The 16,818-nt window shown below is 46.1% G+C and overlaps 1 protein-coding gene across 1 annotated transcript in view; it reads left to right on the top strand.

Annotated features, from left to right (window-relative positions):
• LOC115082284 (sperm-associated antigen 8-like) overlaps positions 1-16,818 on the top strand; it is a 105,343-nt gene that overhangs the window by 43,196 nt on the left and 45,329 nt on the right. Inside the window, exon 4 of the mRNA XM_029586517.1 lies at positions 2,716-2,833. Within this exon, the coding sequence (XP_029442377.1) occupies positions 2,716-2,833 (118 nt within the window). The remainder of the gene's footprint in view (positions 1-2,715; positions 2,834-16,818) is intronic.

Raw genomic sequence — 16,818 nt, 5'->3', positions numbered from 1 at the left:
TGTGCCAGGCTCCATCAGATTATGTCACCTGCTTGTGAGGAGTGACGTCGGGCTATCCTTTTGAACACCTGTTACAGGTAAGCACGTTCCAAGCTACTTTCATGCAAATTTTCAAAGCAAACATATGCAGACTTTTTGCTGTGAAAAGCTGGAATAAAGTGTGTGTAAAAAGTGCACACATAATTTACCACAACTTGTACAGTTATAAAACTATCCTCATAGAATACTCACTGACTAGCTTTATCCAGATATATTCAAAGAAAGACGTATCCGGGTAAGTCCCATTGAATGTTTCTATAAAATGTTAAGCATAACTTTATTCAAATTAATTTTTAATTTTTTAAAGTCCACATTCAAGGCACATCATAGTAATTTACCCATTCACTGGCTGTCTGAATATTGGTCTCTATTGTTTTTAGCTTTTCAATTTCATATTTAATTTTTTAGAACTCTTGGGTGAATGCTGTATACAACCGGTGACTTGTTACTCCTCCTGCTCCTTTTTACTTCTAGCTCAATCAGAATCTGGCTTATGCAACTACCCAGGGATTTTTTTTCCCCTATTTGATATCCTGCTCCTTGCGACATACCTAATCCAGTCATTGCAATGATGATCCTTGGCCAGGGGCCATGTCCTAGCCTCCTTCCAGAGTCCGGCTAACATGGGCCCTGGATCTGGCCACCAGCTATCACCTTTAAGCAAGGGCTAGGACTCCCCACTTCCTTCCCTGATAGTTGTGAGCAATGTCTCCGCAGCATCCTCAGCTGACCTAGGGAGAGGGAGATTTGACTTGGGGATCAAATTGGGGACCTTCTCATGGCAGTTTCAGCCCGTTAATGTTTAATTTACCTATTCATTTATTTCTTTGATTTATATATTTATTTGATATACCATCTTTCAAGATATAACAAGGCTGTGACTGCTTTTTCCATACAAATGCTCAAAGTAGTATATAATATTTATTTATTTAAAAAGTTTTGGTACCTGACTTATCCATAGTAGAAAACATAATATCAATACAATTTGTTTTAACATCTCCTGTGTTGTTACCTCAGTATGAGCAATTTCTTCATGTTAATGTTATGATGAGAATGATTCAGGTTTTGGAAGACCCCAGCATCCTCTGCAGAATATGTTTCAGTGGTCAGACCCAAGTAATTGTGCCTTTTCCTTTATAAGGACTGTATTATAGAATTCCTTACCTGGAGATCTTCAGTCTAATATAGACTACAAGCCGTTAAGCCCGTCACAACGGGCTACATTACATTTTTGTTTTCGGTCCATTTTCGAAAACAGCACCCTCCTACACTTTTTCTCCCTCATTCCCCCTTCCCCTCAGTCACTCACCCCCTTCCCACCCCTCAGTCTTACTCACTCTCTGTCTCCCACTGCCTCCTTCCCCTCACTCTCACCTCCTTCCCCTTCCCTCAGTCACTCCCACCTCTCTCCCCTTCCCTCAGTCACTCCCCACCCTGTCTCAATCCCATCCCCTCTCCCTCAGCCCTCCTCCACTCCCTTTTTCTCTGCTCCACAACTTCTTACCCTTCCACTTACTCACATCCCTGTCTCTCACCTCTCCCTCATTCTCCCTCTCCCCCTCACTCTTCCCCACCCCCTACCTCCCTCCCTCTCAGTCTCTCCCCCTCCCTCCCTCAGTCCCTCCCCCTCCCTCCCTCTCACTCAGTCCCTCCCCCTCCCTCAGTTCCTCCCTCCCACTCAGTCCCTCCCCCTCACTCAATCCCTCCCTCCCCCTCACTCAGTCCCTCCCTCCCACAGTCCCTCCCTTTCACTCCCTCCCTCCGTCCCTCCCACTCCCTCTCACTCAGTCCGTCCCTCCCTCTCACTCAGTCCGTCCCTCCCTCTCACTCAGTCCCTCCCTCCCTCTCTCTCTCTCCTCCCTCCCTCGCTACTGGCCGCCGCTGCCGCCGCTCCTCGTCGTCGTCGTCGTTCGCCACCGCTCGCTGCCGCCGCTGCCACTGCCACCCGACGCCGCCGCCGCCACTCGACGCCGCCATGTTTGTTTTTTTTTTTGACGCTGGCTAAGACCGACGTCCTTGCCCGCCGTTGGTCATGGCCCATTTATAAGGTAGATTGCCTTTTTTGCAAAAAGCTTAAAGCATTGTTGTTTCAGGAGACATTCTCTGAGGAATAATGACTAGAGTTATTGTTCAGTTATCAATGAGTGTACATTGTTATAGTAGACATTTTGAGTTGATTTTTGCTGTATGGTTATATTTATGTTTTTAATTGTATTTGTTTTATGCAATCTGCTTAGCCCAACTGGCCTGTTAAAGGCAGAATATAAGTATTTTAAATAAATAAATCACAATAAACAGTATAAAATCAAGGATTGAAAGGAGTGTCTCAAATATAAAAAAGAAGGAAAATTGCACCCTCATCAGTACACTTAACAGAGAACATATACCATACACATGATGATATACACATAATATAGCATCTGTACCATTTTAGTGAGTTTGTTATTCACTGTTTTATTTATTTAAGTGTTTCTTTGACCTCTTCGGTTTCATATTGTTTTACTGCTTCATTTATACCTCCCTTTTGCCTACTCCAACACTTACCGACAATACCTCAATGTAATCTTCTTTGAAGTGCCAAAAAGCAGAATATAAATAAATGCATTTCTATGTAACTTGTTTTTATGGAAAGGTGAAGTTAACCTGTATGTAAACCTGTGATTATTGTCTTCTCAGCAAAGAAACATTTGAAAAACGTGACCCTCCTCCGCCAAAATTGATGGAGACAGAAAGTACAATGCAACATGATTATCAAGTGAAAGGCTTCAAATCCATCCCTCCTCCACCATCTAAGGTATGCTTCAAATTCACCAGTTCACCACTAATCAAGATAAGTTTCAACTGTGTCATCACCACCAAACATGGTAAGGTTTAGCGCCATACTTCTGCCACCAACCACTGTATACCATGCTTCATTACCATACTCTTGCCAATAAGAATCCTCTGTATTTATCCCATGCTTTTTTTTACTGTTTTCATCTTTACTACCTCCTCAGGAGGACATTCCAACTATCCAGCACCGTTTCTGTGAAAAAATATTTCTCCCAGGACAAGCAGGATGGTAGTCCTTCCATATAGGTGACATAGAAATGACAGAAGACCACCAAAGGGTTCATCCAGTTTTGCACTTTTTTTTTTCTCTTACTTATCTGTTACTCTTGGCTCTTAGTAACCTTTTGATTCTATTTCCCTTCCACCCCCGCCATTAACTCTCTAGATCATCTCTAGAACTCTCTGGAACCCTCTAGAGAACTCTCAGGTCATCTACGAATCCTTATGCAGTCGAAAATCAAAAAACCTAACCTTATTTATTTATTTATTTATTTAAAATTTTTATATACCGGCATTCATGTTGCAAACACATCATGCCGGTTTACATATAACAGGGGTGTACAGTGAACAATTCAATAACCTATTTGTGTAGAAGGAAGCAGTTACAAATAACAAGGTAAAAGAACTGGGAGGAGAGAAGAAAAGGGAGAGAATAACATTAGGTATAGGTATTTACATTAGTAATAACATTTTTACATGTGGAAGTGGTAGAATCTGGCTGAATAGAATTAATCGGTGTCCGGGAAAGCTTTTTTAAACAGCCAGGTCTTAAGTCTCTTCCTGAAGGTTGGAGGCTGGGCTCCTGTCTAAGGTCCGGTGGGATGGAGTTCCTAACACCTGTGGGATGGAGTGCCTAACACCTGTGTCTCCAGCCTACATTAGGCTCCGTAACTTTTACGTTTTGTTATTAACCCCATATATCTGTTTCCAAGTTCTATCTACCTGTTCATTGTAAGACATCAACTTGTCATTGTTATTGTTTAGAATGTAAACCGAATTGATCAGTAATTCTGTTATTGGAAAGTCGGTATATAAAAGTGCTAAATAAATAAATAAATAAATAATGTAGAGAGCAGTGTTGGAACTGCCTCTAAGTGAAATATCTAGCTTAATTAGTTAGGGGTAGTAACCACCGCAATAAGCAAGCTGTACCCATGCTTATTTGTTTACCCAGACTAAATAATTCAGACCTTGTTGGTTGTTGTCTGTTTATAGATCCACTTTTCTTCATTCCCCCTGCCGTTGAAGCAGAGAGTTATGCTGAATATGCATTGAAAGTGAAGTATCTGACTTTCTCCCCTGCCGTTGAAGCAGAGAGCTATGCTGGATATGCGTGATGTATCAGTATTTCTCCCCTGCTGTTGAAGCAGAGAGCTATGCAGGATATGCATTGAAAGTGAAGTACCAGGCTTATTTGGTTTGGGGTAGTAACCACCGTAACAAGCAAGCTACTCCCCGCTTTTTTTGTGAATGCAAATCTTTTTCCACGTTTCCTCTTGCCGTTGAAGCTTAGAGCAATGTTGGAGTCGCATTAACCATGTGTATGTCTATTGAATAAGGGTATTATCTCCAGGCAGTAGCCGTCATTCCCGCGAGCCACCCACTCTTCATTCACGTCCTCTAGACTTTATGGATCCACAGTGTTTATCCCATGCCCCTTTGAGGTCCTTCACAGATCTGGTCTTCACCACTTCTTCCGGAAGGGCATTCCAGGCATCCACCACCCTCTCCGTGAAGAAATACTTCCTGACATTGGTTCTGAGTTTTCCTCCCTGGAGCTTCAAATCGTGACCCCTGGTTCTGCTGATTTTTTTCCGACGGAAAAGGTTTGTTGTCTTTGGATGATTAAAACCTTTCAAGTATCTGAAAGTCTGTATCATGTCACCTCTGCTCCTTCTTTCCTCCAGGGTGTACATATTTAGATTCTTCAATCTCTCCTCATAAGTCATTCGATGAAGACCATTCACCCTTTTGGTTGCCCTTCTCTGGACCGTCTCCATCTTGTCTCTGTCTCTTCGGAGATACGGTCTCCAGAACTGAACACAGTACTCCAGGTGAGGCCTCACCAAGGTCCTGTACAAGGGGATAATCACTTCCCTTTTCTTACTCAATATCCCTCTCTCTATGCAGTCCAGCATTCTTCTGGCTTTAGCTATCGCCTTGTCACATTATTTCGCCGACATCAGATCATTAGACACTATCACCCCAAGGTCTCTCTCCTGCTCCATGCACATCAGCCTTTCTCCCCCCATCGAATACAGTTCATTCGGATTTCCACTCCCAATATGCATGACTGTGCACTTCTTGGCATTGAATCTCAGCTGCCAGTGACGTCACTGGATGGAGCCCTATCATGGAAAACTTTTCTGTCAAAGTTTCTAGAACTTTTGACTGGCACACTAAGCATGTCCAGCATGCCATAATCCCTCTAGCTACAGGGGTCTCCCTTCAGTCACTTTTTTTCCACGCTGCAGTTTGCCTTGCAGTTAGGAGCTCTGTGAGAATTTTCTCATAACTTTTCCTCACGGAAAAACTTGAAGTTTTCTTTACAAAAAGTTCCCTCATAGGGGTCTCCCATCGTGACATCGTTTTCCTCAACGCTCGGTGAGTAATTTCCACCGTTTTTGGTCGGTTCCGGCTACCTTACCATTGGTTCCCGGAGGCCACCGACCGTTTTAGCGGCCCTTTTTTCAAACATGGCTACGGGCTTTAGAAAATATCCAGAGTATCTGCTACGATGTCAATTACAAACCCGTATGATGTCTGTGTGTTGTGCCTTGATGCCCAAGCTGTGCTGAAATGACCCTGAAGGGCAGGCGTGCCTGACTGGACAAGATGGAGACCCTTTTCCAACTAAAGTTAACTCCATCGACATCCACCAGTCATCACCGGCAGGAGCATCGTCAAAGTCCATCGACAAACCTCGTCAGGAGCAGCAAGGCAGCTGTGACTGTCCGTCACTGACGACATCTAGGGTATCGGCATCTTCTTCCTCGGTGCTGGAGAAAGACCAGGCCGAGCACCAAGGGAAACACCGGCACTGACGCGAGTCTACTCCCGGTGCCGGCAGAGACACTGCATCAGCTTTGATGGCTATCGAGTTGATGGTGAAGAGGGTCGGGTAGAGGAGCCTCCAACCTCCTCTTTACCTGAGATACAGAGGCGATCCCCACTGACATCGATGCTGGGTACTGAGGCCCCATAGACTCCTGTGGAAGTACCAGTAGTGCCTAGCCTGCCTCCCCCTGTAGCTGTGTTACCTATACCAGCTTCCAGGGAGGAGCTGGACATGCTTGTCCGAGAATTGGTCCTCGATGCCCTCCGAAGCATTCATCCTCCATCGATGCCGGCCCCCATACCGGCACAGACACCGGAGCCATCGATCTTTACACTGCTACTTGACCACCTGGACACACTCATCGGTGCCTTTCTGATCCAGCCTGGGTCATCGGTACCGAAACGACCTACTGAGTCTCCGAAACCCCCGATACCCTGGTGCCGGCACCGATACCGCATCGGCTTCGATGGCTATCGAGCCGCTTGTGAAGAGGACACGGGTAGAGGAGTGTTATCACCCTCTACACTCAAACTCCTAAGGCGATCCCCACTGATATCGGTGCCGGGTACTGAGCCCCCACAGGTCCCTGTGGAGGGGCCAGTAACGCCTAGCCTGCCACCCCCTGTAGCTGCGATATCAACACCAGCTTGCAGGGAGGAACTGGATGGTTTCATCCACCAGGCAGTGCTCGATGCTCTCCAAGACCTTCATCCACCGGTGCCGGCCCCCAAACTGGCACTGACACTGAAGTCATCGATATTTACACCGTTGCTAACCAGGCTGGATACACTCATCAATGCCCTTCCAACGCAGCCTGTGCTACCGATGCCGAAGCAACCTGCGCAACCTCTGAAGGCCCTGATACCCATTCCTGGGTCTTCAGACGACGAATGCACGGATTCCAGTCCCTTTTTACCGATGCCTGAACTGATGTCTGGTCCATTAGGGCTCTCGGGACCGAGACGCCCGTGTTTTCCATCGATTCCTCCGGTGCCACTGAAACCTGCATCCATGCCATTGCACCATCCATCGAGGCCATCGAAGGATCCATCAGTGCCAACACGTCCTACACCATCAACCTTCTTCCCTCCTTCAGGATCTCAACCTGACACATGGGAAGATATAGACACTGACACTTCCACGGAGCATATTTTGTCGGAACCATCTCCTCCAGAGGAAAGGAGAAAATCTCCCCCAGAAGACCTCTCCTTTGCCAATTTTGTTAAGAGACGTCAGAGACAATTCCCTTTGATCTCATTACGGAGGAGGACACAAGGCACAAGACATTGGAAGTTCTCCAATTTGTCGATGCCCCAAAGGAAGTGGTAGTAATTCCAGTACATGAGGTACTTGTAGATCTACAGTATCGTCTCTGGGAGCATCCGAGCGCTGTTCCACCAGTAATTAAAAGAACAGATGCAACTTATCTTGCTCAGCACATCCCTGGCTTCCAAAAACCACAACTACCACATCAATCAGTAGTGGTAGAATCTGCACAAAAGAAATCCAGGAAACTGAGACCACACTCTTCCACACCTCCTGGCAAAGATCCTAAATTCCTGGACATATTAGGTTGCAAAATCTTTCAAGGGTCTATGCTGGTGTCACGAATAGCTGCATACCAACTTTACATGACACAGTACCAGAGGAACCTGTGGAAACAGGTTCAAGAAGTAGCTGACTCTCTTCCTCAGCAACAGCAGGACACCCTCAATGCCATATTATATAAAGGCCTTGAGGCTGGTAAACATGAAGTTCGTACTGCTTACGAATCTTTGAGACAGCTTCTCGAATATCAGTGACAGGAATCAGTGCCAGGAGATGGGCCTGGCTAAAAGCTTCGGACCTGCGGCCTGAGATTCAAGGCAGACTTGCAGATTTACCAAGCACCGGCGAAAACCTGTTCAGTGTCAAAATTCAAAACGCAGTGACTCAATTGAAAGACCAAAATGAAACCCTGCGCCAATTGTCAACAGTGACTACTGAGGCCCCTTCCTCTGCGAGACGATCAACCAGAAGGGACCCTAAAAACAATTTTATCGTTCTCGCAGATACTACCCACCTGCATTTCGCGTGAAGACAGCTAGGCCATCTCAAAGAGGGCATCCTCGACAACCTAAAACATCCAGACCTCAGCCTCCACCACAAACAGGCCAGGCATCTGGATTTTGAAACCTTCCTAGAGAACAGCAGCCCCTCCACAAATTCAGAACCAGATTTGCCAGCAGGAGGTCGACTTCATCATTTCATAACCAATTGGCTCAACATTACCACAGACCAATGGGTTATTTCCATCATAACCCAGGGATACCGTCTAAACTTCTCACAGAACCCCAGAATTCACCGCCCAATCCTCTGTGGATGCAAAAAGATCACACAAGTCTTCTACAGACAGAACTGTCCATCCTTCTGGGCGCCAGGGCTGTGGAACCTGTACCCCGGTCACAGCAGGGCAGAGGGTTCTACTCCCGCTATTTCCTTATTCCAAAGAAAACAGGCGGTCTCTGCCCCATCTTAAACCTCTTACAACAACCAATCTCGTTGCCTTGTGCTATAATCCTATACCAACGACATAACAAGGAAACTCCTGTGATGTGGGACTTTTGTGCGGATGCCAGCCTCGAGACAGCCTTTAATTTTGACTGCCCCCCTCGGATGGCTCCCGTTAATTATTCTTTATTTCTTTACTCAACCAATTTTTTAATTATTTTTGCGTTTCTCGTGCTTGCTCAGTCCATAGCTCAGTTCCCCCGTTGTGCGGACCGACCCTTCCCTTCCACTGTGAATATTGTGATTAAATTCACTTATCTCTGTTATTGACGAATACCGCTGATTTTTGGGTCTTGCTCCGCCTGCCCGACATGGGCCATGTTTCGGCAGATCACTGCCTGCTTCAGGGGCCGCGGGAACTAGCTGTGCTGGGAACTTCGTAATCCCTTCAAGGATTTTCAAGTGAAGGCGCCGCTCACGATAATGAACGAAGACTATAAAAACGGTCCATACGAAGATCCCAGCACAGCTAGTTCCCGCGGCCCCTGAAGCAGGCAGTGATCTGCCGAAACATGGCCCATGTCGGGCAGGCGGAGCAAGACCCAAAAATCAGCGGTATTCGTCAATAACAGAGATAAGTGAATTTAATCACAATATTCACAGTGGAAGGGAAGGGTCGGTCCGCACAACGGGGGAACTGAGCTATGGACTGAGCAAGCACGAGAAACGCAAAAATAATTAAAAAATTGGTTGAGTAAAGAAATAAAGAATAATTAACGGGAGCCATCCGAGGGGGGCAGTCAAAATTAAAGGCTGTCTCGAGGCTGGCATCCGCACAAAAGTCCCACATCACAGGAGTTTCCTTGTTATGTCGTTGGTATAGGATACCATCTTAAACCTCAGCAATCTCAACAAATTTCTAAGAAAAGAAAAATTCAGGATGGTGTCCTTGGGCACGATGCTTCCCCTTCTGCAAAAAGGAGATTGGCTCTGTTCTCTGGACCTTCAAGATGCTTATGCTCACATTCCAATATACCCACCTCACCACCAGTACTTGCGCTTCCTAGTGGGTCATCAACACTATCAGTACTGGGTCCTACCTTTCGGACTGGCCTCAGCACCCCGTGTGTTTACAAAGTGCATTGCAGTGGCTGCGGCTCATTTATGCAAGAACCACGTACATGTCTTTCCTTACCTAGATGACTGGCTCATCAAGAGCCAATCCAAAGAAGGAGCTCTCAACGCCCTCAAGCTCACCATTAATCTCCTTCACTCGTTGGGATTTATCATCAACTACCAAAAATCCCACCTAATTCCATCTCACCTCCTCACTTTCATCGGAGAAGAGTTGAACACCACAGTGGCAAAGGCCTTCCTGCCCAATGACCGCACAGACACACTCTCCAAACTAGCTTCCTCTCTGCACACAAAAGTAACAGTCTCAGCCCATCAATTCCTAATGTTGCTGGGCCACATGGCTTCCACGGTCTACGTCACTCCTATGGCCAGGCTGGCCATGAGAATCACTCAATGGACTTTGAAATCTCAGTGGCTCTAAGCCACTCAACTGCTTTTATCCCAGATTCAAGTAACCCACCAGCTATGTTTATCGCTTCTCTGGTGGACAAACAAAGCCAATTTGCTAACAGGTCTACCCTTCCAGCAACCAATTCCACAAGTAACTTTAACCACAGACGCATCCAACTTGGGTTGGGGAACTCATGCCAACAATCTTCAAACACAACTCGAAGCAACATTTCAGATCAACTTCCTAGAGCTTCGAGCTATACGTTATGCTCTATATGCATTGAAGGACTGCCTTTCACACAAGACTGTTATCATTCAAACAGACAACACAGTTGCAATATGGTACTTAAACAAGCAGGGCGGCACAGGCTCTTATCTCCTCTGCCAAGAAACCGTGCAGATCTGGGCCTGGGCCCTTGCATAGTCCATGTATCTCCGGGCCACTTATCTGGGAGGCATACAGAACGTAGTAGCAGATAGCCTCAGTCGACAATTCCATCCCCACGAGTGGTCTCTGGATCCTGTGGTAACGACCAGAGTCTTCCAAAGCTGGGATCAACCAACAATAGACCTCTTTGCATCCAAACTGAATCACAAATTGGACAGATTCTGCTCCCTGCACAGGCATCAAATCAAGTTAACTATGGACGTCTTCGCTCGCCCCTGGAACACAGGCCTCCTATACCCGTATCCCCCGATACCGCTGATAGCCAAAACTCTCGTGAAGCTATTGGCCTCGACAAGTATGATTTCCCATGCTTCTCGACCTCTCGATCAGAGAACCCATTTGCCTGGGCACAGCTCCCAATCTCATAATTCAGAACCAAGGCATGTTATGCCATCCGAACCTTCAGACCCTATCCCTCACAGCCTGGATGTTGAAAGCTTGTTCCTGCAACCGCTCAACCTTTCATCTGATGTCTCTCAAGTGCTCGTAGCTTCACAAAAGCCTTCCACATGAAAATCCCATTGTTCTAAGTGGAACTGATTTACCATATGGTGCACCCAAAAAGGTATCGACCCCTTTTCCTGCCCCAATCCATCTCTATTAGACTATCTCTGGCACCTTTCAGACTCTGGTCTCCAGACGACTTCGGTGAGGGTACACCTGAGTGCAATCTCAGCGACCACAAGGGAGTTGGGGATGCCCCGGTAACAGCGCAACCCCTTGTGAGTAGGTTTATGAGGGGCCAATTACAATTTAAGCCCCCTCTACGGCCACCAGTCACTGAATGGGACCTGAATGTAGTGCTTACAAGGCTCATGTGCTCTCCGTTTGAGCCTTTGCACTCCTGCGATGTTAAATTTCTTACATGGAAAGTTCTCTTCCTAGTAGCCATTACATCTGTTCGAAGGGTTAGTGAGCTACAAGCACTTGTCACATACTCACCCTATACAAGGATCCTACATGACCGAGTGGTCTTCCGTACTCACCCTAAATTCCTTCACAAGGTGGTTACTGACTTTCACTTAAATCAGTCTATAGTCTTGACCACGTTTTTCCCAAGGCCTCCCTCTCACCAAGGCGAGAGGGTTTTACACACCTTGGACTGTAAACGTGCACTTGCATTTTACCTAGACCACACTGCAGTCCATAGGAAATCCACCCAACTCTTTCTGTTTCATTCGATAAAAACAAACCAGGAGTTGCAGTGGGCAGACAAACTCTTTCCATTTGGTTAGCAGACTGTATTGAATTCTGCTATGACAAAGCAGGCCTTCCTGTCCAGGGACGAGTGAAGGCGCACTCAGTGAGAGCCATGGCAACCTCAGTAGCACACTATCATTCAGTACCGATTGCCGAGATCTGTAAAGCTGCAACATGGAGCTCTCTTCACACATTTGCAGCACATTACTGCTTGGACAAGGAAGGACGTCAAGACTCTCCCTTTGGCCAATCCGTCTTGAAGAACTTATTTCCAGAATAATCCCAACTCCTTCCACATCCAATCTACTGTGATTTTCAGGCTGCCTCATTTTTCCCAACAGTACACCACTTGTTGTGTATGTTGCACAAGTTGTACGCTGTTGGGCCTAACAAATATGAGTCGGCTTGTAGCTTGCTAATCACCCACATGTGAGGACTACCATCCTGCTTGTCCTGGGAGAAAGCAGAGTTGCTTATCTGTAACAGGTGTTCTCCCTGGACAGCAGGATGTAGTCCTCATGAAATCCACCCGTCACCCCGCGGAGTTGGGTCTGAAACATTTTATTATTTTATTTTTTCGCTCGTACCTTTTTCTACAAATGAGACTGAAGGGAGACCCCTGTTACTACAGGGATTCTCCCAGGACAAGCAGGATGGTAGTCCTCACATGTGGGTGACGTCACTGGACGGAGCCTTATCATGGAAAATTTTTCTGTCAAAGTTTCTAGAAAGCTTTGACTGACACTGGCACACTGAGTGCACTGAGCATGCCCAGCATGCCATGATCCCTGTGTCCACAGGGGTCTCCCTTCCATCTTCTTTTTTCCGCGATGCAGTTTGCTTCGCGTTCAGGAGCTCTGTGAGAGATTTCTCACAACTTTTCTTCACGGAAACACTTGAAGTTTTACTTCACAAATAATTTTTCCCTACACGGGTCTCCCTTCACGTGCATTTCATCGATGCTCGGTGAGTACTATGCCCTGTTTTTTGGTTGGTTCCTGTCACCTCACTACCGGTTCCCCCAGGTTACCAACTGAATTGCAGCCTTCTCTTTCTCTATGTTTATCACCCTTGGTCAGCCCCACGATATCTGCGAGTGTCCTTCCTGCGATTCTCCACTGGGTTCATCGGGGCTAGAGGGATAGGGACGTCCACGGTAACCTTTGCCACCAGGGCCACCTTCGATGCTCTCATCGATTCCATCGGTGCCTCCATCGAGTCCTTCGATGCCCTCATCCATGCCGTCGATGCTCCATCGATGCCGTCCATGCCCTCATCGATTCCGTCAATGCCCACATCGATGCTGTCGATTTCGTCGATGCCCACATCGATGCTGCCGATTCTGCCGATGCCCATGTCTATGCCATCCATGCCGTTGATGGCATCCATGCCGTTGATGGCCATGTGGATGCCATCCATGCTAATGTCGATTCCATCCATGCCATCAATGTCTGTTGATTCCATCGATACCGTTATCAATTCCATCGATGCCCGCATCGTTCCATCAGTGCCAACATCAGTTCTATCGATGCCATCTATGCCTTCGTCGATTCCATTGATTCCATCGCTGCCGTCGATGTCCTCGTCGATGCTGCCATCAATCCCGTTGATGCCACCATCGATTCTACCAATGCCATCAATCCCTCCATAGATGCCATCGGTGCTTCACCCATACCATCAATGCCTTTGCCGATGCCCTCGATGCCGCCTTCAATGCCGCCATCGATACCGTTGATACTACCGAAGCACCTAAATCAATGCCCTCGACTAAACAAAAAATGATCCATACTCCGTGTTCTAAACCAGAGCACCATGTAATCCTTGGGTGATAAACAGTGCCAGGAGCAGTGAAGGCACGGAGACAGTCTGTAACCAATTGCCATCCGAGAACGAGGGCATCTTCCTCGGCAATGGAGAATGACCGGGCCAAGCACCATGGGAATCATTGTCACCGGCATGGTGAGCGTCTGCCACTGACACTATCCAGGGCATCGGTGGCATCTTACTCTGTGCTGGAGAATGACAGGGCCGAGCGCCGAGGGAAACTTCGCTACTGCCACGGTAAACAACCATTGCTGACACTGTTCCGGACATCAATTGCAGTTCCTCGGGGCTGGAGAATTACCGAGCCGAGCTCCAAGGGATACAGCCAGCACCAATGTGAGTTCCACATTCGGTGCCGGCACTAATACCGCACCAACATCAAGGTCCATTGAGTCAGTTGCGAAGCGGGCCTGGTACATGGGCACCTGAGGTGCCGAGTCGTTCCCCACTGATATTGGTGCCAGGTACTGAGCCACCACAAAATAATGTGGAAGCGCCAGTAACGCCTAGCCTGTCTCCTCTATAGCTGCGCTACCATAGCAGCTTATAGAGTCGAGCCGGACGTTTATGTCCCTCAGGCTATCCTCGATGCCTCCCGAAATCTACTAACACCGTAGCCATCGATATTCGCACCGTTGTGGCACCGCCTCATTGTGATACCTACCAACAACAGCCTAAGTCATCGCCGCCGACTCGTCCTTCTGAGCCTCTACCACGAAGGGCGATGGGCACTTTACTCCCGCTTCATCACCAATCTCATCAAGACCTGGTCACTAAAACAAGCCAGATTTTCTTGGAAGGTTCTAGGTCATCACATCTTCCAAGAACCATATGGGTGTCTCATATTGCTATTTACCAACTATATTTGACACAACACCAAGGGAACCTCTCTGCCAGCAACACGGGATTACTTCGAGAAGTCTTCCTGTTGCCAGTAATGGGACTCTGTACTTGATAGTAACCTGGCTTCCAGCCTCTGATTTACGGCCTCAAGTCCTGGATAAACTAGCTGATTTGTCATGTAAAAGGTTCAGCAAACAGTGCTTCAATTACAAGACCACCGTGAGACTAGTGACAGCTCTCTGCGTACTTGCAGAGCAGAGAGGGATGCTAGAAAAACCTTTTACCGCTCACCCTCTCGCCTGAGACCAACGGATATCCAGATTATACCAGCTCCGCCAGTCGGGCAGGCTCCTGGATTTTTCAACCTTGCCAGACAACAGAGCAGCCATCCCATTGAGGACCAGGGCTCGGAGCATCATTCCTCGGGCGTGACAAGTGGGAGGATTTTAATCCTGCTATTTCCTTTTTTCAAAGCAAAGCAGGTGATCTCCGCCCATCCTGCACCTCAGAAATCTCAACAATTTTCTTCAGAATGAAAACATCAGAATCGTGTCTCTCGGCACCATGCTTCCCTTACTACAATAAGTGGGTTGCCTTTATCCTCTGGTCTTTCTATGCGCTCCATAGTGAGTCAACAACATTTTCAATACCAAGTTCTACTATTCGAACTAGATTTGGTGTATTTCACCAAATGCCTAGCAGTGACTGCTAGGCATTTGGCATCTACAATGAACAACAGCATTCACGCCTTTCCTTGCCTGGACGACTGCCTAATAAGGAGTCAATCCGAGCAAGGAGCTAAATTCTCTAAGACTCACTATAAATCTTCTAAATTTGGCTAGGATTTCTGATCAAATACCATAAATCCCATATGGAGCAGTTCTGGACACTACAGTCGCAACGGACTTACTGCCCAACAACCGCGCAGACATCCTGTCAAATTCTTCACATCTCTGCGCGCATGCAACATAGCCATAGTCTATAAATCCTTTAATTGCTGGGCCACGGGGTTTTCAAAATCTACGTCACTCATAAGGCCAGACTAGCCATGAGTAAGATTCAGTGGATTTTCAAATTTCAGTGGCTCTAAGCAATTAACCGCTTTCGTCCCTGATCCATATTACCGATCCAGTACCAATACGGTCACATTCAACTAGGGTTGGAGAGCTCGAATCCACATCCTCCCAACCCAAAATGCGTCTTTTCCGCTCCATAAAGAGTCTTACATCAATTTCCTGGAGCTTCCAGCCATGCGTTATGCCTTTTATGCCTTAAAATACTGCCTCTGACACAAACCTTTGTGCATACAGACAGACAGCAAAGTGGCAATGTGGTATTCCAACACACAAGCACACACAGCCTCTTATCTGCCCTGCCAGGAGGACGCTCAGCTCTAGCCCTGGGCCCTTGCTCACTCCATGCATCTACGGCCCTCTTATTTATTTATTTATTTATTTATTTAAAAATATTTCTATACCGTCTTTTCAAACAAGTTTGATCAAGGCGGTTTACAAGTATCAATTATATAGATCAAATTAACAAAAAGATAATTTAAATAAAATAAAATAAAAATTAGAAAAATAAAATCAATCTAATCAGCAAAAAGTTAAAGAGAAGCACAGAAAGAAAAAATACAATAAACCATCAAAATCCCTACTCATAAAATAAATATACTAATTTTTTACAAAAACAGATAAAGAGAGAAAGGAAATAAGTAAGCCTAAAACTTTAATTTATACAATCCAGGTTCCTAATAAGTGTATAATCAAACAGTCAATAACTGCAGAGTACATGGCTTGTAAGGTGGGATATTCAATTTTCAAGATGACCATATGCAATCTTAAATAGATAAGTTTTCACTGCCTTCTTAAATTCATTATGACTGGAGATTTGCCTTAAGGTGTTAGGGAGAGAATTCCACAACAGCGGCCCTGCCACTGAAAAGGCCCTTTCCCTAGTCATATTAAGTCTTGCTAATCTGACTGTGGGGACATCAAGCAAGTGTTGCGATAATGATCTGAGATGTCTCATTGGTTTGTACAATCGTAAAGATGTACAAAGCCATGTAGAATCTTGATCATAAATTAATGAATGAATTATAGAAAGAACCTTATATTTTACTCGGAATTTAATCGGGAGCCAATGGAGCTTATACAGAATAGGAGAAATGTGATGTCTCAGAGGTAGTCCTACTAAAAGACGGGCCGCTGAGTTCTGTATTTGCTGCAATGGTTTGATCGCAGAGTCTGGAAGACCCAAGAACAAACTGTTACAATAGTCTAAACCAGAAAACAGAAGAGACTGAAGCACAGTTTGAAAATCGTTTTTAAAAAGTAAGGGTTTTAATCTTTTTAAGGTGTGCAGCTTGAAAAATGAATTTTTTTACCAGATTTGAGACATGATGTGATAAAGATAAATTTGTGTCCATTTGAATTCCCAAATTACGGGCGACTTTCTTAACTTTAATTGCCTCATTACCCAGTGTGACCAATGGAGGAGGGCCAGTCGGGGAGTCCTCTAATACGCTCAGAAAAAGAAGTTCTGTTTTTTTTGTGTT

Source organism: Rhinatrema bivittatum, unplaced genomic scaffold, assembly GCF_901001135.1.
Source record: "Rhinatrema bivittatum unplaced genomic scaffold, aRhiBiv1.1, whole genome shotgun sequence".
Taxonomy (NCBI): domain Eukaryota; kingdom Metazoa; phylum Chordata; class Amphibia; order Gymnophiona; family Rhinatrematidae; genus Rhinatrema; species Rhinatrema bivittatum.
The sequence above is the reverse complement of the archived record's forward strand: the minus strand, read 5'-3'. Positions and strand labels throughout refer to the sequence as shown.